Raw genomic sequence first — 23076 nt, 5'->3', positions numbered from 1 at the left:
CAGGCTGGGTCAGGGCAGGCGGCAATGAGCAGAGTCTAAGTTCAGGCTGGGTCAGGGCACAGTAAGCAGGGCAAGGCAGGTCAGAAGGCCCGTAGGCCACACACACACAGAAGGCCCGTAGGCCACACACCATAAGCGGGGCAAGGCAGGTCAGAAGGCCCGTAGGCCACACACACAGTCAGAAGGCCCGTAGGCCACACACCATAAGCAGAGCAGGGCAGGTCAGAAGGCCCGTAGGCCACACACACACAGAAGGCCCGTAGGCCACACACCATAAACGGGGCAAGGCAGGTCAGAAGGCCCGTAGGCTCCACACACACAGACAGAAGGCCCGTAGGCCACACACCATAAGCAGAGCAGGGCAGGTCAGAAGGCCCGTAGGCCACACACACACAGAAGGCCCATAGGCCACACATACACAGAAGGCCCGTAGGCCACACACCGTAGTCAGGGCAAGCAGGTCAGAAGGCCCATAGGCCACACATACACAGAAGGCCCGTAGGCCACACACCGTAAGCAGAGCAGGCAGGTCAGAAGGCCCGTAGGCCAGGTGAGAACAGCGAGGAAGGAGGCCCGAAGGCCGCGCAAGGCAAGGAAAGGCCCGAAGGCCGTGCAGGGCAAGGCAAGGAAAGGCCCGAAGGCCGCGCAAGGCTAGAGCAGGGAGCCCAGGTGAGCTCGATGCCGAAGCACCGAGGCAACTGTCAGGCAGGGTTATAAGGACACACCCAGAGCACAGAGTGGACAGATAAGATGGACTGGGCCTGTCCGGAAAGCCAGCACTAGAGGGACCCCTGGTGGTGAGGCGGTTGCACTGCAGCCAAAACTGTAACAGAGGGAAGGCCGAGCAAGAGCAGAACTGCTGGCTTGGGCCAGGCCGGCTCAGATTGGGTCAGGCTTGGGTTTCGTCGGGTTGGACTGGGCCGAGCCAGCCAGCGGGGTAAGGTCCTCCCTCCCTTCCCAAACCTCCACTCTCATTCACCTTAAAAAACATTGGCAGTTCGAGAACTTTCTGGTAGATCCCATATAACAGATCCACCCCCAAACAATCCCAGCCAGAGAGGCCTTACCTCCTCCAGGCAGGGCTGCTCACGCTTGCTTACTGACAGCGGATTAGCCCCTCCACTATCATTTGCCAGTGAAAGAACCAATCCCCTTACAGAAGGCTGAAAATACACCCTTTTGAAAGAGGACTGGTCCTTTTACTGTCTGCTGACAGTGAAGGGACCAATCGGCAGATAGTGAAGGAGTGAATAAATTAATATTAAGTGCCCAACATTTAATGTAGCCAGGTCTGTCTGGTAGGCCACGCATTCCGTGTGTTGACCAGATCAGTGCAGTGGGTTGGTGGTGGCAGGGCACTTTCTGGGGACCTAAGAAGCCAGATATTTGGTCAACAGTCATGCTGGTCTTGGTGGCTGTTGGATTTATTATGTGACCTTGTGGTTGGGCATGGAAGGTGAAAGATGATGAGTGTGAAGTAAAAAGGGGATCTTGCATCCTCTGTTACTCAGGAAGGTGGAGTACAATGGAAAAAGAAAATAAAAACGGTCTTGAATAAGAAGTGATATCCTATCACACTCTACGGCTGGCAGCAGGGATATACCCTTAGCAATCTGGATATGCTTTCATCTGAAACTAAATAGAAACATTTTGTTGCGCTTTGTTAGAGCCTGCCCATTCTCCCCCTCCTCACCCTGAAAGTTAACCCATGCCTTAGAACTTGTCCCACACCCCAGGTTTCCCTCCACCCCTCCCACCCTTTCAGCGCCTTCCCACTTTTAGTCTTAACAGATCTCTGGGGTCCTAATAAGAAACATAAGAACATAAGAAAATGCCATACTGGGTCAGACCAAGGGTCCATCAAGCCCAGCATCCTGTTTCCAACAGTGGCCAATCCAGGCCATAAGAACCTGGCAAGTACCCAAAAACTAAGTCTATTCCATGTAACCATTGCTAATGGCAGTGGCTATTCTCTAAGTGAACTTAATAGCAGGTAATGGACTTCTCCTCCAGTCACTCGTGCTCTGCTCATGGTGTTGGCTGATGGTGTGGTGGAGCTGGCTGCCAGTTTTTAGTGAACACTGCTAACCGCACACCTTAAAATGCTTTACTGTGCGCTACTGGCTATTAGCATGCACTGAAGAAAAGAAAGAAATCCCTCTAGCACCTCTTCTACAATTATCTGGGAAGGCTGGTGGGGTCAAACTCAGTCCTGAAGCTAAGTCCTTGCTCAGTCTTAACAGCCCCGGGGTGTGGATTCCCCAATGAGAAAGGGGGAGGATATACTTTCGGAGCCCAAGGTGCGAGGGGCAACCTCTACTGTGAGATTTACCCTCAGTCTGTATAGTGTTAGATGGATTTGGGAGCCACAATCAGCAGTCTGGACACTCTGGATAGCTGTTCTAACTTAAAAAAAACAAAACTTGACAGCTTTAGATCTTCAACAGAAATCATTTGTCATCATACACCTTAATTCTGGTTATATCCTTGTCCCCAATACCTTTCTGTCTGTGAATGTGTCCCTCAGTATTGGTGACCTGAAATAGTCTTACCTGTCAGTATTGACCTGTATTGACTCAGGTCAATACAATAAAGTGTTGGATAGGTGAGCATTGCAGGTAGGCTAGGGGTCTCCTAGGTGTACAGGAATCCTTTCCCAAACAACACCTGAAGTGTAAACAAGATTCCCCATACTCCCAATTCTCCTCTGGGGATCTCCAGATTAACCAAACTTCTCACTCCCACTTCTCCTCTCCAGATGGTAACTTGCAATCTTTCAACATGAAAGATCCAAGAGAGCTGGGGAAAATAAGCCCTTTTCTTTTCTCTACTGTTTCCCAAAATACAAAGAAAAAAAATCTTCACAAAAATTCTCAATCACTCAAACCATAATTTGGGTGTGAGATGGAACCGAAAAGCTTCTCTTATTCTAATCCTTCCCAGAAAGAGAGGATTCCCTCCTTGATAAAGGACCAGGGGATCCAAAATAAAACACCAAAAAGTAAAACATTAAAAATCCTCATCAAACTGCAAAGCCTGAGGACATCCCTTTCAGCCAGGTTGTGGACCAGCAAGGTAAAATGCCTTTTCTTATCTTAGGACCCAAGATTGTGAGGCTTGGCTCACCCAGGGACAGAGGATCCAAGAAAAATTGCTTCAATGCTTGCCCCATCTAAATCTAACCAAAAATGCCACACTGAGCCCCTGCACTGCTTGCCTTTGCACAGACAGAAGCTTGGCTTCCAGTCAACCTTATGAGGGTCCTGTAGGAAAATAGTACACTCCTCTCCAAATGCCTACTCCCATGTCCCAGACTACGGCTATCTAGTTTAAATCCTAAGGGATTGCCACAATCCCAAAACACACACCCAAAAAACAAACAAAAAAACCTCCACCCAAAACTAAAGTTTTGCCTGCATACCCCTAGTAGACAGAAATAACTGGGCAGGCTAGATGAACCAATTAGTCTTTTTTCTGCTGTCCTTTTCTAGCCTATGAATTCATTTGGTGAGAGAGAGTCTAGGGACTCTCTCTCACCAAACATGCCTGTATGATCTGTATGCTTTTTTTCTCCCCTGTTTGGTGGAAATCAGGCTCTGAGATTGTACCAGAGAGACCATGAAGAATGAAGTAACTCACCCAAGACCACAATGAACTGCAGTGGGAATTGAAGTCTGGTTTCCCTAGTTTTAAGCCCATGCGCTTACCATTAGGCTACTCCTACATGCCACTTAGAGCTATAATGGTCAAAGTAGCTTTTCAAACAGGTTAAGCCCCTGTACCCACACCTGCTGGGGAGAACTAGAAAGAATAAACACCACATCAATGTTTAAAGGATAGGAACAGCAGCAGCTCTAGATGTCCATGACACACAAGAAAATATGCAATTAAGATTATTTTTTTTTTTTTGCCACAGGCACAAAATGGGGAGAAGTCCCTTTTTTTTTTTTTTTAAAGGCCCCATGAATGAAGCTGAGCACAACACATAAACCTTTTTATTTAGTCTGAAAATTGCTGTAACTAAGTAGCATTTGTTTGGGGTCTTAGAAGTTGAATAATGGGAGGGAGGGGAGCTTGTATTTAGAGCGTAGTGCCATTAAGGTCTATAGAGATGAATTATACCGGGGTAAAGAGTGACTGTGAGTTCACCCTCAAAGTAGGATTGCCATTAAACCCCAGATCATCCAACCAGGCTGATTCATTGCCTGCATGGATTTGTGGTTCTAATTTTCCTAGGGAACTCAATTGGGCAAAGCCAGAACTGGATCAGCCTATTTGGTTGACCTGGGGTGAGGTAGAAACCCTATGTCAAGATAAATTGGTGTTGTCAGGTTTCCTCTGACCCCAGTGTGGTGACCCTATATTATGGTTATCTTGAAAGTTATGTCAGACAATGCAGATGACACCTTTATAGATCAATGTTCCCTGTAAGCTGTGAACATGCACACACAGAGGCCGATGCAATATAGTGAGCTCAAACTACCACACAGCTTGACGCATGGTTGGAAGTGCATGTTGAAGTTGTTAGAATAACTCCCAATGAAATAATGGGTTAGCACATCCAAAATGAACATCCAAACCAACGCATAGCTAATATCTGGCATCTGTAAATGCCAGATACAAAAAAATCACTATGTGCCCAACATGCAAATTTTAACCCGCAAAAATTAACACTAGCCCAGGAGCTGTTGTTAAGTTTTGAGGCGTCCCAAGCCTCAACAAAACAGCCAAAAAAACCTGCTTTTTTGTTGTTTTTCCAACTTAATATTGTCATGATACTAAGTAGGAGGAACCACAGAAAGCAGAAGCATGAAAATAAAAAGTCTTGATGGCAGTCAAGTTAGGAAAACGGACGCCCAATTTACCAGTGTCCGTTTTCCTAGCCTGTGGTTGTATGCGGGTTAAGAAAATGGATGCTCAGAAATTGAGTGTCCGTTTTCTTAACCCACAAAGTCTTGTCTCCTGAGCATCCGATGCCAAGGACGCATTAGAGACACACAATTTATTCCTAGTGCATCCTTTTTGGTGCGGCATCTCATTACCAAATCGCATCGGGTGCCCAGCAGAGGTGGATGAGCGCACGTTAGGAAAATGGGTGCTCAATGCAAGCGCCCGTTTTCTACACAGTTTTATTCCATCGGCTCCACAGGTTGTGAAACAAGCTCAACACATGAATACAAAGCACACACAAGAAAAGAAAATAGAATGAGCTTTCAAAGAACACTGCACATAAATTTGTACACTTCTTGCAAAAAAATTGCACATGAGAACTTTTTTACACACATAGCCCACAAACAATTAGAGGGAACATTGTACAGATCCAGAAGAAGAGGTCTTATCTGAGAGAATCTGAAGAAATTTTGGTTATGTACAATGAAAGGATGAATGCAATATCTACTGTAAGATATTGTTGCAACCATTTCCTTACCTCTCTACGCTGTCAAGGAAAAGTCGGGACTACATAATCGCAAAATATCAGCCCTGCCCATGCTGCAGCTCCAACAATTTATTATATTAATCTAAGCAAACTCTGTCACTAACCCTTTGTGAATTAACGTTAACCCAAGACACTGCCACCTGCCCTTCCATTGTGTTATAAACCATCAATTGAAGACCTGCTTTATGCCCCAACACGAAACTGTGTCACTTGCCCTTCCTCTGTGTCTTAACATTTCAAAAAAAAACTGGTCTCCTAACCAACTCCAAACATTAACAAGTGCTCTAATACTGTGTGTTAGCCCATCACAGGAAGACTGGCCTCAAACCCTATCTCAAACTCTACCACCTGCTCTTCCATGTCACAAAAAGACTTGCCAATGCCTTATACCCCCATCCCAAGGATCACCGATGTTTATTTTGTCACAGCAGCAGATTTCCTATAGGTACAAAACAGGAATTGAAAATCAGTCCCCTGATGAAAGAGTGCTAGGAGCTGAGTACCTTGTGATGAGCTACAAACCCAGAATTTTCAACTGAAGTTACAATATCTAAATAAGATGCAACCTTGGTAACTGAGGGATGGAAGAGGATTGTGAGTCAAATGCTTTAAATACAGTACATGATTACACAAGCCAACTGTAGTTAAGTTTTAAATCTTACTTATCACGGTCAGCCAGATGTTGAGTTCCTTCACACCAATGGCATTTTCTGCTTTGCAAATGAAATAGCCTTCATCCATGTCCTGTGAGCAGTTCTGTACTGTCAGGATTGACACATAGGAGTTCTGTACAATATGGTATTTAATACTCTGTTGGATCTCTTCCACTGCCATGCTGATGTTTCTCAGCCATGTTATATTTGCTGCAGGGTTTGCCCCTGATACTTGGCACATGAGTGTCACGTTTTCACCCACAAAACACGTCCTGAGCGGCTGAGATTCAAGGAAAGGAAGCGCTAAAATTAGAGGAAAAGATTAAAATATGACTCCCCCTGCACCATCACTGAATGATGACTTCCCCCTGCAATGTACCTTGTATGAATATTGAATAACAACTCCATGCAGTGTACCCTGTACTAACACAGACTAATCACTCCCCCTGCAGCAAACCGTGCACTAACACTGAAGGATGATTTCCCCTGCAATATACTAAGGATGTGCATTCGTTAGGGAATGACATGAAAAAATGCAACGATACACCCTGTTTTGTTTTGTGTCGGTTTATAATGAAATGAAGAGAAACCCAACAAAATTAATTGGGTTTTTCCTTTCATTTCCAAATGCAACCCCTCTCAATTTTGCAATAAAAAGCTTAACCCCATCCCTTACCCATCCTTTCACTCTCCCCATTCTCATCTCACCCCATTCATGGAGTTGAATAAGTCAAACCGAGCAGGAGAGATCCCCAGTCATGCCTATCCCACTCTATCCCATTCTCAAAATGGTGCTGGCTGGGGCCAAGGATGGCACTAGATTGTACAACAAAATGATGCCAAGTTCAGGGTCATCTGGTACCATTTTGACTGGTAATTGCTTCTACCCCACTTTGACTTATTCAATCTAATGAATGGGGTAAGATAGAAACAGGAATGGTGGGGGATGGGCATGGCTGGGGGGGGGGGAGGGTTACCTTAATTTTTTTAATGAGTGATACTGGAGGGGGTTTGCAGCAGATTAGAGAGGAAGGAACCAAGCCCTATCATGTCTTTTATTCTTTTTCTGGTTTTTTTCCTGTTTATTTTGTTTCAATAAACAAAATGAAACTAAATATCAAATTAAATGAAAATGAATTTAAAAAAACAAACAAAATGAAAAAAACCTAAACAAATGTGCATTCATGCACATCCCTACAGCATACCTTGCACTAACACTGAAGAATGATTTCCTGTGTAGAGTTCCCTGCATTAACACTGACGGATGGGCACGGGATATTATAAATAATGTCTTTTATATTATTTATTTATTAAATATTAAACAATCCAATCCAAGAAAAGCTTGGTTACAGAAAAAAGCAGACACGCTCTTTAAACCATTACATAAGAAAAACTATCGGAGAACTGCAGCACATTCCACCATGGGGAGAGATATTAAACAAGAAAAGGAAACTTAAGCCAATATAACAATGTTTTTCATGATCTTTTCCTGGAATTTAAAAGTATACCCTAAAAATCATCTTTTTATCACTGCATGCTAATTTATGATATGCCTGGATTTATTAATTTTAGAATCCTATTATGGGTGCTGTTATACGTATAGATGTCCTATTATGTGACATCAATGACTAACATTTCATGCTTAATCATTTCTTTATTTTATCCGTACAGATACAATTCAAACACTGGGTGAAATTCTGGGCCATGGATTATCCTCAGAATCTACTTTTACTGTAACTGAAGTGATTCAAATTGCATATAACTTCACATCCGATTAAATAAAATGACCAAAGCGAAGGAAGCATCTAGAAGCACTGACGTGGGCTATCCTCTATGCATGCCACACTCCCGATGGCATTGCTGGAGCATTCCTCTATAAGGGTTACCAATCAGCTGCATGCTTTCTGGTTTTATCACCAGTGTTTTCCTAGATTTTTAAACCCAAGAGCAGGGGCGGCTTAAGACAATCTGTTGCCTGAGGTAAGGGATGAGATGGCCCCTTTCCCCATCCTGCATCCAAAAGGAATACACTCATAAAGGGATTTATTTATTTATTTATATAACACCTGATTACTCGCCCTTCACCCTAAGACATCAGAGTGACGTACAAACTTTAAAAAGAACCATTAAACAATCACTATAATAATACTGCTCCATGCAGGTTACTTACTCCACGCCTCCTAGGAAGCACAATGCAGTCATATCACTGCTATTATTTTTATTTACCTTTCATCTCCCCATCCCCACCAGTCTCCTCTCTCGCTCTCTCACCCTGCCTTGTCCCCAGCAGTCTCCCTCTCTCAACTCCCCTGCTTCCCACCATTCTCCCTCTCTCTTTAGCAACCCCCATCCCCCAACAATCCCTACCAGTCTGCCTGTCTCATATCCCTGCCCTATCAGTTCTCTCCCTAATCTCTCATCCCCCTCCCGATCACCCCTCTGTCCCCAGTCATCCTCTCTCTCATCTCCTCCACCATCCCCACCAGTTTCCCTCGCTCAGCCTCCCTCACTTTCCAGCCTGGAGCTACACAATATAAAGCAGCTCTTACTGCTACAACTACTGTGACTGTTACCACTGCTTGATCTTCCCAATGCTGGGATTGCCACCAGCCTGTGGCTGTTTGCTGCTATCACTCTGGCCCAGTGCAACACTGCTGGCCCTATTTCTTCAGACATGAAGCAGACAGACAGTAGCAAGTTGGTGCACCTATTTCCAGGACCAGGTGGGTCATCTTGCTGCTTTCACTTCTGATCCACAGGCTGGAACTCAGGAATACTATAATATCCCTATGTTACGCAGCCTGATCAAGAATGGCCCTTTGCTTGCAGGCCGAACTAGCTGCACTGGTCTTAATATTAAATGAGGCAGTCGCGGAAGAGAAATTTTGGGAGGCACTTGCTGTTCCCCCAAAGTTTGCTGCCTGAGGCCGCTGCCTCACCCTGTCTAATGATAGAACTGTCTCTCCCAAGAGGCAGTGGCTGGTTTGGGGACACCTTTGGACTATGGGGGTCCTGCTCTAGTCGAAGGTGAGCTTCTGCCTCCAAACTAAGCCATGGTGTTCACTGGGCCGATGGGCGCCTTCACCAGTAAGAACAGAATAGTGTGCTTTGCTCAGCTCCTGTTCTCCAAGACTTAAATGTGAATGGATACATTTCACTTTTCCTGTGCACTGTTTTTTGTATGATTTGCAGTCACATAATAACTGGTTTCCATTTTTCTCTTTGAGTCTTCTCTTGGTTCCCTTGAAAAAGGAGAACTAAGCTATTGCTCTATAACTTGTTAACAGGCTTGATAAAATAGACCTGATTTGCCAAAGAAGGGGAATACACTGTCCATGCATGTAGTGCGTAAAAACCAAGACTGGATCAGCCTGCCTTGAAATAATGGAACTGCTAGGTAACCCTAATGTATAATCTAGTTGGAAAGCCATATTGCATGGCATTATCACTAAGCTGCTGACTCCTCGACACTGCCCACTGTAAGACATTTCTCAGCACCCTTGCTTTATTACTCAGCTGTGATTTTCTTGATAAAACAGAGAGCGGAATTCAGACTTACTAAGCTCTACAGTGCATGCTGCCTCCTCTCTCTTATCCCTCGCAGAGTGGCTCCCCAGGCACTTAAATCGCTGTCCATCTTGCAGCAGAGGGCTGTCCAGCTTTACCACTAAGGAGTCTGTGGCTATTGTGACATTTATGATAGGTCTGAAGCTTTCTCCATCGTCCATCCACTGGAGGTAGGGTTCTGGGTATCCACCAGGCCAGCTACAAATGAGGTGAAGTCCAGATCCAACTTGTGAGGTCTCTGCCCAGCACACTGGATTCAACTTTGGTGGGTCTGCAAAGCAAGGTTAAAGGTTGTAAGGATGATATATAAAAAAAAAAAAAAAGAGGAATTAAGGAGGCTAATACTTACCAATTTTGTTATGAATTACAGGTATTATAATACTAAGATATATATATATTTTGTGAACATGACCCCAAAGTTTAAATGTTTATTAATATATCTTTTGTTTAATAAAGATGTTTTAAACATAAAATCAGACTCATTCCATAAACACAATAGAAAATATAGTGAGGGCGATCCAAATTAAATAGCCTTACTATAGCCCCCGATGTAAGGTGCACTAATCCAAAAGTATTGGTTTTGGTTAATATGATATGGTATAACAGATTTGGTTAATTGATATGGTATAACAGAGTGCTGTAGTCAACAAACTGAACTCTTAGCCAGACGTCACACTGAGGGACAGAAAAGACTTACTGTGCACAAATTCTAATCATTTACCAATAAAAATATATAAAACGTAGGCACATCTGGAGGCGTGTTTAGGTCCTGGGATGGAACTAGCATGCATTTTCAAATGTACTTGCATTACTTTTATAACAGATTTTTAAATTTTGCAACTAAAACTTCAATCAACATCAGAGATTCTCAACCCTCACCAGAGGATTAAGACCGTGATTCATCTTTCTCGTTTATCACAAGTGACACCTCTGAAGCAGGTACGGGAAGTGCTAAACATTGCCAGTGTTGGGTTTTCTTCGCGATACAAAGCTATTGCTGTTTCCTTATCTGTGCTACAACCACGAAAGCTAAGTAGCCTTACAGTTCAGCTTTCTCATGATGATATTTGACATCTTCAGTTTGCCACTTGGGAGAATCTCTAATGTTGAATGTCGTTTTATTTGCAATATTGAAAGCTTTGTTGTAAAATTATATTTTTCATTTGGTAAATGATTAGAATTGGTGCACAGTAAGCCTTTATTGCTCCTTGGCGAGTCATCTGACTAAAAGTTCAGGTCACTGACTACAGCACTCTTTTATACCATATCAATCATTTTATTTACCAAAACAAATACTTCTGGACTAGTGCACCTTGTCTCGGGGGCGGGGGGAGGGGGAGAAGTGGTTTGATAAGACTTACGCCTGAATTTTCGAAGCCTGGTACACGCAAATACTGGGGGATATGCGCGTGGCTGGGCCAAGTGCATTTTAGAAAGGGTCCGGCCACGCGCATAACCCCTGGTACCCGCAGAAGTTCCGGGCCATGCAAAAGAGGCAGGCCGGGGGGCAGGATATGGCTGGGAAGGAGCAAGGTGGGGGCCGACCGGGAAAGCGGCCATTAGGAGCTGTCCCGGGGAAGCATGCGCCGGCAGCTGGCCAGCGTGCCGAAGTTACTTAGGCTCCAAAGGAGCAATAAGTATTAAAACAAAAAAAACTGGGTTAGCTAGGTAGGGGTTAGCGGTCGAGGAGGAAAGGGGAAAAGGAGGAAGGTTAAGTAGGGGGATAGGAAAGTTCCCTCTCAGTCCGCTCCTTAACTGGAGTGAACTGGGAGGGAACTGGGGTAGGCCTGTTGTTTTAAACCCCCGCATGCACGAGCATGGGCAGACATTAAAATCTGGCGCACATGTGCGCGCGGGAATAGTATTTTATAACAAGCGCGAGGCGATACGCGCATGCTATAAAATCGGTGCATCCACGTGCACGCGCCAGGAACCGTGCGCACATGGACGCGTGTGCGTGTTTCCGAAAATCGACCCCCTTAGTGTTTTACACTAAGTGCAAATGCTCTTTTTACTGCAGCTTTTTTTTAACTGTGTTTAAGTGACAAAAAGCACATGCAAATATTTATATGTTTTGGAAATGTACTGGAGATGAAGTTGTATACATGAGTCTCCTCGCTGGGAGGAATCTTCATGGTTCTATAAAAGCGCTCACACAAAATCTCTAGACTAGAGGGAATCAGAGTGGGAGAGGCAACGTCTCTGCTGGCCTGCTCCGTTTGAGGAGTTGGACAGAAGTGGAGAGAGTAAGCAAGGGTCCACTTGTCCTAAGAAAGAGGAGAAATTAGTATTGATGTTGGGATAAGTGGAGAAATTTGCATCTGTATTTAAAAGAGGGTATCCATGCAAAGTTAAAAGACGGGCGCACCAATTCAAGGATCGGCAGAAGGCAGGTATTCAGGGGAGAGCCTGTAAAAGCAACAGAGGATCCAACTTTTGCTCTTTAAGGTGTCTTGGAAAGCAAAGAAAAGACTTTGAACTGCTGCTCCTATCTGTTGCGAATGGCATAAGCGTGAGCCCCTCTTGCTGTGGCGTAACTGATCCGACCTCCTGGGCAGAGCCCCAAGGTTTGTGCCTCCAGCAGGCGAATGAGTCTTTGCACGGGCCAGGCTAGGATAAGGTCCAGGAGTCTGTAAACTATGGTCAGACCCGAAGAGCAGGCTAAGGCTGAGGACTGTGGCTGAGGAAGGCAAGGCAGGCTCGGATGAAAACAGGGCAGCCTTAGGCGAGGGTAAGGCAGGCTTGGACAAAGGCAAGATAAATCGTATTGGCAACTTTAATTATATATCACAAAACCATAAACAAAACAATATATAGTGAAGGGTATGTATGATGTATGATGTATGAAAAATATGGTGTGAGTTGTGTTGATTTATGTATGTTTTAGATGCATATTCCCAAGGGTGATATGTGATATATTTAAGAATTGTTTTTGTAATGATTTCAATGTAATAAAAATTGAGAGATATATGTCACTATATATTGTTTTGGACAAAGGCAAGGCAGGGGACCTGCCTGCTGAGGCAATTCTATGCTGCATGGCTGGGGTTTAAATACCTGGCCGTGTGACGTCATCAGGAGGCACCGAGAGTGTGAATTCCTGCTGTGGGGCCTGGCTGGTGAGGCTCGGGTAAGTGCAGTTGCTCACAAGACTGTCCTGTGAGTAATAAAGGCAACACCATCCTTTAACTTTGGATGGATACCCTTTTCTGAATACAGATTCAGATTTTTCCACTAATCACAACATTTCTCCTCTCTCTCTCTCTCTCTCAGGCCAAGTGGACCCTTGCTTACTTTCCTCTTTGAAAGAAGAAAGCAATCTCCCCTTGTTTCAAATTACTCCAACAGAACAGGCCAGCAGAGACGTTGCCTCTCCCATTCTTATTCCCTCTAGTCTAGTGATTTTGTATGAGCGCTTTTACATCAATTTGACTTTGTCTTGTTTTTATTTTCATTATTTTACTGTTATTGTGTACGTGAACCTGTAACCTGCCACAAACCTTTTTTTTTTTTTTGGAGGGTGCGGGATATAAATATTTTTAAATAAAGAAATAAAGAACTGTGAGGATTCCTCCTTAGCAGGAAGAACACAACTCCACTTCCAATACATTCCCAGAACATATTAAGTTCTGATAGACATTAGGTACTCACAGTAGACCAGAACTTGAAGTGAAGAAGTCTGCTTCCTTCTGCTTAACAGGTTTTGTGCCACACAGGAGTAGTTCCCCTGATAATTGGCAGGCATGTTGCTTAAACCGAAGCTGATAGAGGTGCTATTTACTTCGTGGAGGAGTTCAGGAGAGGTGGCGCTTTCCGTTCTGAATATCCACACCATGTGGGGCACAGGCTGCGACAGGCTTGTACAGCTGAATTCCAGCTTGGAGCCCTTCATCACAATCAGGGTGCCATTGGGTAGAGCCCTTGCTGGGGAAATGGTGGCATTGATGTCATCCGGACCGTCTGAAATGGAGAGAAACGTATCTGTGATGAGCAGAAATGAAGCAAGACAAGCAGTCAGCATAGGGCACTGGAGCAGAAAGAGAGAGAGAGCGCCTCGGGTTCAGATCCCAGCTCCCATGATACTTAGGTGGCCTTTGGCGCACCACTTTGCAGGAACAATTTTCAAAGCCACTTAACGCACACGATTCCTAACTCTATGTATGTCAGGTGGCTTTGAAAATAGCTCTGATGCTCATGTGTGCAAAAATACAGACACACTTTTATGCACACTCATGATAGGCATGCCAGGAGTCAGATTTGGGGCAGGGACAGGACTTGACACAGACATTTGGATTTTCTAAATTCTGCATGTAATTGTACATGCAAAAGTTATACACTGCTACAAGAAGCTGTAACATCCTATGTACGAGTTATGTACATACTAGGGTATTTTACACCAGCATTTTCAAAATGATTTTGTGTGTATAAAATTGCTTTGAAAACTAGTGCTAAAGTTTGTACGTAACAGATAGGCACAGTCTTTACTGCTATGCAAGGCATTTTTAAATTACCCTCCCTATCTCTGCACTCAAACTTAGGCTCTGGCGAAGATTAGGGGGTTTTCCTGCACGGAAATCACCCTTTTCTTAACTGCGGATGACCGCTCTTGCAAATGGTAACCTTAGGAGACTATTTTTCTGATTTTGGTCCAGCATTGCAAGGTGTCCCTCAGGGTTCAACATTATCCCCATGTTATTTAGTTTGTAAATTGGGCCCGTTGGGAAAATCATACAATATTTTGCAGCTTCATGTGCCCCTTCACAAGAACTCAATTTTGATTCCTCAAAATTTGATTGCTTACAGGCCATTAAACGTTGGTTAAAAACAACACATTTTTTTTGAAGCTTAAGTCCATAAAAATTGAAGTGCTTGAGATAGTATCCCCATATAAGATCAAGTTCATAATTCAGGAGCTTATATTGATTTTGAACTTCCCTGGGCTCTTCATTTTCACTATTTACATAAAGTCTGCTTTTCTTACTTAAGGCCGAATAAGCAACTAAGACCATTTTTACATTAGAAGGATTTGTTGAAAATCACCCATGCCCAAATAACCTCAAGATTGAATTATTGCAATGTGTTACCGATTGATTTCCCAAAGAAATATTTAAAGCATTTGCAATTCATTTAGAATACAGCTGCTCGAATAGTATCAGACTATAGCCATAGAGACAGGATGTCCCCAATTTTGAATAGTTTACATTTGCTTCCAGTGGAGTATGATTTACAATTCAAAATCTTGTGTTTATTTTTTCGATCTCTGCATGAAAATGGGAGAGGATATCTAAAGGACTGGCTGTCTGAATATAAGCAAGTTAGACAACTTTGTTTCTCTCAGGCTGTGCTTTTAACATTCCTTTTAGAGAACGTAGGCTTGTCAGTACGTGGAAACACTCCTTTTTCGTGCATTGCATCTTTTCTATGGAACCAATTGCTCCTTGACAAACATGCTGCTCCAAATTATTTGGACTTTAGGAAAGCAGTAAAGGCATTTCTTTTTATGTAAGCTTTTATCTGATATCTGTACCTTGGTTATATTAGGTTTGTAATTATTTCTTTTTACATTTTCTACTGTTTCACTGTTCTTATTAAATGTTGCATCTTGCTTAGAGATTACTTCTGCATTTTTAGCGTGTAATAAAAGCTCCCCAAAAATAAATAAGAAAATACAGAAGTTAAGTTTGGATGGTTGAGGATTCAAAAGAAAGCACTAAATACTGAAATGTTTACCCTCACATTATGAGAGAGAATCTTTACAGCGTTCACTAAAAAAATAATCTTTAGTGTTTATGTAATTTGGTATATATAGTCAGTCCTATCAGCTGTATTTTATTTTTTACAGGTAAGATGTTTCTTTATAATTTCTCTGAAGCTTCAGCAACAGTCCTGATTGTAATAGTGTGTATACCACACACATAAGAACATAAGAACATAAGAAATTGCCATGCTGGGTCAGACCAAGAGTCCATCAAGCCCAGCATCCTGTTTCCAACAGAGGCCAAAACCAGGCCGCAAGAACCTGGCAATTACCCAAACACTAAGAAGATCCCATGCTACTGATGCAATTAATAACAGTGGCTATTCCCTAAGTAAAATTGATTAATAGCCATTAATGGACTTCTCCTCCAAGAACTTATCCAAACCTTTTTTGAACCCAGCTACACTAACCGCACTAACCACATCCTCTGGCAACAAATTCCAGAGCTTTATTGTGCGTTGAGTGAAAAAGAATTTTCTCCGATTAGTCTTAAATGTGCTACTTGCTAACTTCATGGAAATCCCTCTAATCCTTCTATTATTCGAAAGCACTTATTTCAGCACTTCAAAGTGGATTACATTCAGGTACTGAGGGCTTACAATCTAAGTTTGTACCTGAGGCAATGGAGGGTAAAGTGACTTGCCCAAGGTCACAAGGAGCGACAGCAGGACTTGAACGCTGGTCTCCTGGTTGTTAGCCCACTGCTCTAACCACCAGGCTACTCTTCCACTCCAAAATAAGATGGTATCTTTCAACGAGTGCACAGGCACACATATACGCGCGTGTGGTCACACGCCCAGAGATGGGGCAATCTTATATCATGCACGTACATATGCACGCACACATATTATAAAATAGCCTAGGTACATGTATCTGTGTGCCTAATTTTCAGCTTGTGCACGTCCAGCAGCTTAAGTTGACTTTCGGACATGCATCTGAGGGTATTTTATAACAGACGCATGTCCAGCTGATGACCACTTTTACCAGTTTGCCCAATGTTCAGCTAGGTTCCCCAACCTGTTTCTTTAGCATACTCTCCCCCAGTTACCTCAGACCCCTCTAACACCTCACAGATGCCTGTAATTTATTTTTTTTTGTAGGCTTACACCTCCTCCATAGCAGAAGTAGAATTATGCGGCACTAGACCTGGTCGCATATCAGGCTCATAGGTGCTTGCGCGCACATCCCTTGACCCCGCCCCAGATCACCCAGGCACCATTCACACTCTGCCCCTTTTTTCACTGCTGCGAGATGTCCTCACATCGGGACTTGTGTACACATGTGGGCGGCTTTTAAAATTGGGTGGACACGTGTGTGCCCATCTCCCAATTTTGGCACATACCCAGCTTTTAAAATTCACCTTAAAAAGTGTAATTGATACTTGGCACATACTACTTATTATATTGAATTCTGAAATCTTGTACAGTGCATACTGAGTATTCTTTTAAGCGCATGTGGCACTGTAAACATACAGTAGCACAGGCAGCAGATGCAATTATCCTGAGATCCCTTCTCCCTCTGCTTTATGATTACCCAATCACCAAAGTGCAGATATATCCTGCAAAATTGCATCTATTGTGTATGATCGCAGCATGCTCTTACCGTTACACACGTTTCTGCAGACATGGCCTGCAAAACAATAAATGAAATACTGAACAAAGGCAACTGACTATAGTGGGAGACTGCAGTCAGGATATGTTGGCTATGATCTCTCAAATTGATTACAGATGTCTTTCCTAGTTACTGCATTGTGCCAACGAGAGCCTCTCTTGAGGTAGTGTCTCTGAGTGGGTTAGTTTTATGCCTCCTGTTTTGAAAACCCCATTGTTACATATTAATTGATGAACTTACTGGTAATCAGGAGCTGGATCTGTGACTTGTGGTCGGTGGTAGCTTGGTCTTCCTTACAGGTGTAGTTCCCCTCGTCCTGCAGATGCAACTCCTTTATCTGCAAAGAGCTCTTGTTCACCAGAGAAATCCGAGAGTCCCCCAAGGATAGAATAGGGATAAGAACCCCATCTTTAAACCATACCATGTTCTCCACGCTCTCCGTCAGGTTATTGCAAGATAAGATGATACTTCCATTTACTTCACCAATGACAATGACCTCTGCTCCTATCAATAGGAATCAGACCATTAGAGGTGGGGGCAGGGCAAAACATACATCTGCACACACTCTGCATATACTTTTGCATGTAGGATTTGCACAATTTTCTCAAAGGGACAATATGAGCATATTTTCTCTTTGAAAATTAACTTAAGAATGTATCAACAGACATTTGCACCTACATTGTCTGCACCAAAAAAATGCAAGGTACAAAATAATGCCTGCTTATGTTGTGTGCCCAGTGTGTGACTGAGCACTACAGACTTTCAACATGTCAGCTTTAAACAAGTGGCTGTTCAAATCCTCTCTCTTGGAGCTGTTTAAATATCACTTGTCAACCAAAACCTTTTGGGTCTACAGTGAAGGGACTCCCAGGTCAGGTGTGCCCTGTTAGTGCTCTGCCAGCCCTCAGCTAACGGTGCCCATATCAGTATCCTGTCTGCAATGCTTGTGCTCTGACAGCCAGGGTGTTAGCCACAGTTTGTCTTGATCATCATAGGGGTAGACTGGTTCAATTGAAGCTGGGGGCTGTGCATTTTGGGTCAATCCTAGTCACTGTGTCATGTCTGACAAATGTGTATCACTGGAGGACATACTGAAGAACAGCCAGGGCCATCAATAATCATACCATGAGGTTGATGACTTTCTGCAATGACATGTGTGACAGCTGTAATATATAGCTTCAATGTTAGAAGAGTGCTAGAAGTGGGTAGAGACTGTTTGGTTGTAACTTGTATACATTGTGTTTCGCTCCTCACCTCTGATCTGAAATGACACTGGCATAGCCACCAGCAGCACAGTATTACAAGATTAGGGATAGAACTTCCTGTGATTCTGGACTTCATCTTATAGGCTCCCTAGTCAGGACTTCCTGTGGTACTGGTTTATTTATTTATTTATTTATTTGATTTATATTCCACCATTCAGACTCTTCAAAGGCATCACATCCCCCCATCAGTATTTGGGAGGCCTTTGTAACCAGCCAGCGCCTCAGCAACAGGTATCCTGTTGCTCTTGTGTTCCAGTGCAAGTTGCTTTCCTTGTCTTGTTCTTGCCCAGTGCCTTGTTCTGTGTTCCTTGTCTTGTTGCCCTGTCTTGTCCTACTTCCTCTGTGCTCTGTTCCTCGTCCAGTCTCTTGCCTGTCTGCCCTTGTTCCTGGCCCTACTTGTTTTCTTACTTACTTGTCTTGTTGGCCATGTTTGTCTTGTCTGTCCTGTTTGTCTTCGCCTGACTACCTGGATCCTGACCCTAGCCTGGCCCCTGACCTTCCACTGTTTGCTGCATCTATTCCTTTGTGTTTACCTGACGGCCATTATAGATCGCCTACCTCTTTGTTTTCTTGGACCATTCACCAACTGCCTCCAGCACCCCACATATCCTTCAGGATTTTGACCAAGACAAGCAGCCAGCTCAGCCCATGAGCCTAGCTATGCCAGCATTGCAGCCGCAGACACTACCTCCGCAACCTGTAACCCAACCATCAGCAGCACCAGCACTGGATCCAACTGTGCAGGCTACGCTAGACCACATCAAGAGGAGGCATGGACTGCAGCTACACCATATATGGACAGAGCTGGTCCACCTGAGGAGGACTCAGATCAACCACACCAATGCCATGCACCAGCAAACAGCACTTACACAGGGCTTAACCACTGTGTCAACTTTGATTAATAATTTGACTAGTGCAGTACTACAACTCATTCAACAATTGCTACAGCCTGTACCCATGCCATCCCCATCCTCACAGGAGTTCACTCCAAGAAGCAGTCCCCAACTCTCAGGATGGTCCATAAGTAGGCCGAGTAAAAAAATGCAACTCCCAGTCACAAAAAGCCCTGGGGAGGAAAAGTCCCTTGAAGCAGATTGATGCCAACCAGCCCTAAAAATTGCACTCAAAGATCACAATTCCAACCAAGCCAGGCCTGTGTTATTGTTTTTAAGGTTTTGGGTGGACCTTTGGACACTATGGCAGCTGACCACGCCCATGGGGGGAAGTCCCATGAGGGGCCACAGGTCAGGCTCAGCTTTGGGACACACAACACAGTTATATCTTTTATTAGACAGAGTTGAGAAGCCACCAGAGGTGGCAGTAGTGAGTAGAGATGAAGCCCGGCTAGGCTTGGGTCCTCAGGATACTGGAACAGCGATTCCCTCTATGGCTGTGCTGTAGTGGAGAAAACTGAGATAGTGAGTACAGTGGAGCATACACAGAGTTCTGGTATAGAGCCTCATTGGTAAAGTTACTCACACAGCAGTTTCTCCTGGAAGGTAACACAGAAGCTGGAATAGAATCAGGCCCTCGAGGAGCGAGTACCTGGTTCCAGGGAACAGCTCTGAGGAGATAAAGTTGGTAACTCACTGATGATGTAGGCAGAGGTTTCTTTCAAGCAGAAGCGATAAGTTCAGGCAGCGAGTCAGGGAACATGGGCCCTCGAGGAGCAAGTACCGGTTCCTGATAGCAACCTGAAATAAATGAGAGAGGCCCCCGAGGAGCGGGTACCCCGTTAGGAAAAAGTCCAAAAGTTGGAGAGGCAGAGTAGCTAGGTATGGAGAGCGAATCCCATCCATAAGGAGTTCCTTGCTAACTCGATTAGCTAGCAAAAAGTGTAGGCTTTTGTATCCGGGATGTGTGACATCATCACAGGGGGATGCCCCAAGGTTCGCGCCAAAGAGAGAATAAGAAGCAGGGCCGTGCGGCACGCATGCCCTATGATACCTGGACAACATGGCGGGATGCAGCGCTCCAGCCGGACCGAGGATGCCGGAGAGGACAGCAGGCAGACGCCGCGGCAGCCAGACTTCCATCAACCGCGGGAGGAGTCGCAAAAAAGGTAAGGTGGGCAGAGTGGAGACGTCGGGCAGCAACAGTTGTAACAGTACCTCCCCCCTTCAAAGGGCGGTCTCCTCTGCAGGTACCAGGTTTTGGCTTCAAAGGATGCGCGAGATGAAATTTATGGAGCATCTCTTTATCAAGGATATTAGCCTGAGGCTCCCAAGAGTTTTCTTTGAGGCCGAAACCTTCCCAAGAAACAAGGTATTCTAATGTTTTGCCTCATCTTCAGACATCAAGAATAGCTTTGACCTTATATTCTAGGTCATCTTCTGCATTGATGGCAGGTGGTTCCTGAGTCTTGGAAGAGAATTCACTGAGTATGAGAGGTTTCAAGAGTGAAACGTGAAAAGCATTGTGGATGTTTAGTCCGGGTGGTAGCTTCAGACTGTAAGTGACGTTGCCAAGACGTCAGAGGTTTGGAAATGGTCCAAAGTAGCGAGGAGCAAATCAAGTGGAGGGTAACTTCAGTCTGAGATGTTTAGTGGATAACCAGACTTTGTCACCAGATTTGAAGACAGGCGCTTGAGAATGGTGAGCATCATAAAATGTCTTAGCTTGGTCACTCGCTTTAACTAGCATGTCTTTCATCTGAGTCCACAGATTATGGATTTCATCAGCAGTAGATTGAGCTGCTGGGGATGTCACTGAGAGCTTCAGTGGAAGTGGCGGTGTTGGTGAACTTCCATATATCACTTCAAAAGGTGTTGCTCCAGTTGATGTTGCTGGATGAGAATTGATGGCAAATTCAGCTCAAGGTAACAGTTCAGCCCAGTTGTTCTGACAGCAACTCACGTAGGCTCGAATGAACTGTTTTAAGGTTCTATTCATCTGTTCTGTTTGGCCATTTGATTGCGGATGATAGGCTGAAGTGTAGTCTAGAGAGATGTCGAATAGCTTGCACAAGGCCCTCCAGAATCTTGCCGTGAATTGGGATCCTCAGTCTGAGACTATGTGTTTTGGTAGGCTGTGAAGGCAAAAAATGTGTGGTATGAAGAGCTTCGCAAGCTCCAAGGCTGAAGGTAAACCAGGCAGCGCCATGAAATGGGCCATCTTGCTGAAGCAATCAACTGTTAACCAGATGGTATTCATTCCTCCAGAAAGGGGTAAATCAACTACAAAGTCAGTAGCGATGTGTGACCAGGGCTGTTCCGGAGCTGGCAGAGGTTGCAGCAATCCCCACGGTTGGCCAGAAGCGGGTTTGTGCTTGGCATAGTTGGTACAAGATGCCACGTAGGATAGTATATCTTTTTTGATAGTAGGCCACCAATAGAACTTCTGGATCTTGAGCAGGGTGCGGCGTTGACCAGGATGGCCAGCCAGCTTGGAATTGTGCGCCCAAAAGAGCACTTTCTTCCTGAGGTGTTTAGGCACGATGGTTTTACCAGCAGGCACAGAATGTGTAGTCACCAAGATGACTTTCTTCGGGTCAATTATGTGCTGAGGTTCTTCAGGCACATCCTCCAAGTGAAAGGAGCATGACAAAGCATCGGCTCTGGAATTTCTGTCTCCGGGGCGATATTTAAGCACAAAGTTAAAGCGATTGAAGAATAAGGACCATCTAGCTTGTCTGTGGTTAAGACGTTGTGCATGGCGGAGATACTCTAGATTTTTATGGTCCGTGAATACGGTTATTTGATGTTGAGCGCCTTCGAGCCAAGGCCGCCATTCCTCGAATGCTAGTTTAATAGCCAAGAGTTCTTTATCTCCGATCCCATAGTTCTTCTCTGCCGGGGAGAAACATTGTGAGAAGAAAGAGCAGGGACATAGGGATTTGGAGTCTCCAGTTTGGCTCAATACAGCCCCCACACCGACATCCGAAGCGTCAACTTCTACGATGAATGGCTTGTTGGGGTCAGGATGACGCAAGCATGGTTCCATGGAAAAGGCAGTCTTTAATTTCTCAAAAGCGGAAATGGCCTCCACAGACCATTTTGAAGCGTTGGCACCCTTGCGGGTCATTGCGGACAAGGGCACTGTTAAAGAAGAGTAGTTCTTTATAAAGCTTCTATAATAGTTGGTAAACCCCAAAAATCGTCTCCGGGCCTTCAGGCTGGTAGGTTGAGTCCAATTTTTAATACTCTCTAGTTTTTGAGGGTCCATCTGGAAGCCATCTTTAGACACGATATAGCCAAGAAAAGACACAAAGTCTTTATGAAATTCGCACTTGGATAGTTTGGTGTAGAGCCGGTGTTCACGGAGTCGGCGTAGTACTTGCTTGACATCCTCTAGATGAGTGGGCAGATCCTGAGAAAATATCAGGATATCATCCAGGTATACCACGACACTCTTGTACAACAGGTCCCGCAAGATGTCGTTCATCATGTTCTGAAATACAGCGGGTGCGTTGCACAGGCCGAAGGGCATTACTAAGTACTCAAAATGGCCGTCTCGAGTGTTGAAGGCTGTTTTCCATTTGTTGCCACTGTGAATGCGAACTAAGTTATAGGCCCCCTTCAGATCAAGTTTTGAGAATATTTTGGCCCCCTGAAGCCAGTCAAACAGCTCCGGGATTAAAGGCAGGGGGTATCGGTCTTTAATCGTGATCTCATTCAGACCTCGGTAATCGATACAAGGACGTAAGGTACCATCCTTCTTCCCCACAAAGAAGAAGCCTGCGCCGGCTGGAGACTTCGATGGTCTAATAAACCCCTTCTGTAAATTCTCCTCGATGTATTCAGACATAGTCTTGTTCTCAATCACTGAGAGTGGATAGACACGTCC

At 44.5% G+C, this 23076-nt stretch overlaps 1 protein-coding gene across 3 annotated transcripts in view; it reads right to left on the bottom strand.

The window, feature by feature from the left end:
* The window catches only part of VSIG10 (V-set and immunoglobulin domain containing 10), a 52740-nt gene that overhangs the window by 23524 nt on the left and 6140 nt on the right, over positions 1 to 23076 (bottom strand). For 2 of the 3 annotated variants that reach the window (XM_029571357.1, XM_029571359.1), the window contains exons 2-5: positions 17267 to 17530; positions 13309 to 13638; positions 9650 to 9928; positions 6100 to 6393 (exon numbers count right to left, since the gene is read on the bottom strand). In XM_029571357.1, the coding sequence (XP_029427217.1) occupies positions 6100 to 6393; positions 9650 to 9928; positions 13309 to 13638; positions 17267 to 17530 (1167 nt within the window). The remainder of the gene's footprint in view (positions 1 to 6099; positions 6394 to 9649; positions 9929 to 13308; positions 13639 to 17266; positions 17531 to 23076) is intronic. The other variant, XM_029571358.1, reaches the window with a different exon arrangement.

This window comes from Rhinatrema bivittatum, chromosome 11 (assembly GCF_901001135.1).
Source record: "Rhinatrema bivittatum chromosome 11, aRhiBiv1.1, whole genome shotgun sequence".
Lineage (NCBI taxonomy): Eukaryota > Metazoa > Chordata > Amphibia > Gymnophiona > Rhinatrematidae > Rhinatrema > Rhinatrema bivittatum.
This window is presented reverse-complemented; position numbering and strand designations above follow the sequence as displayed.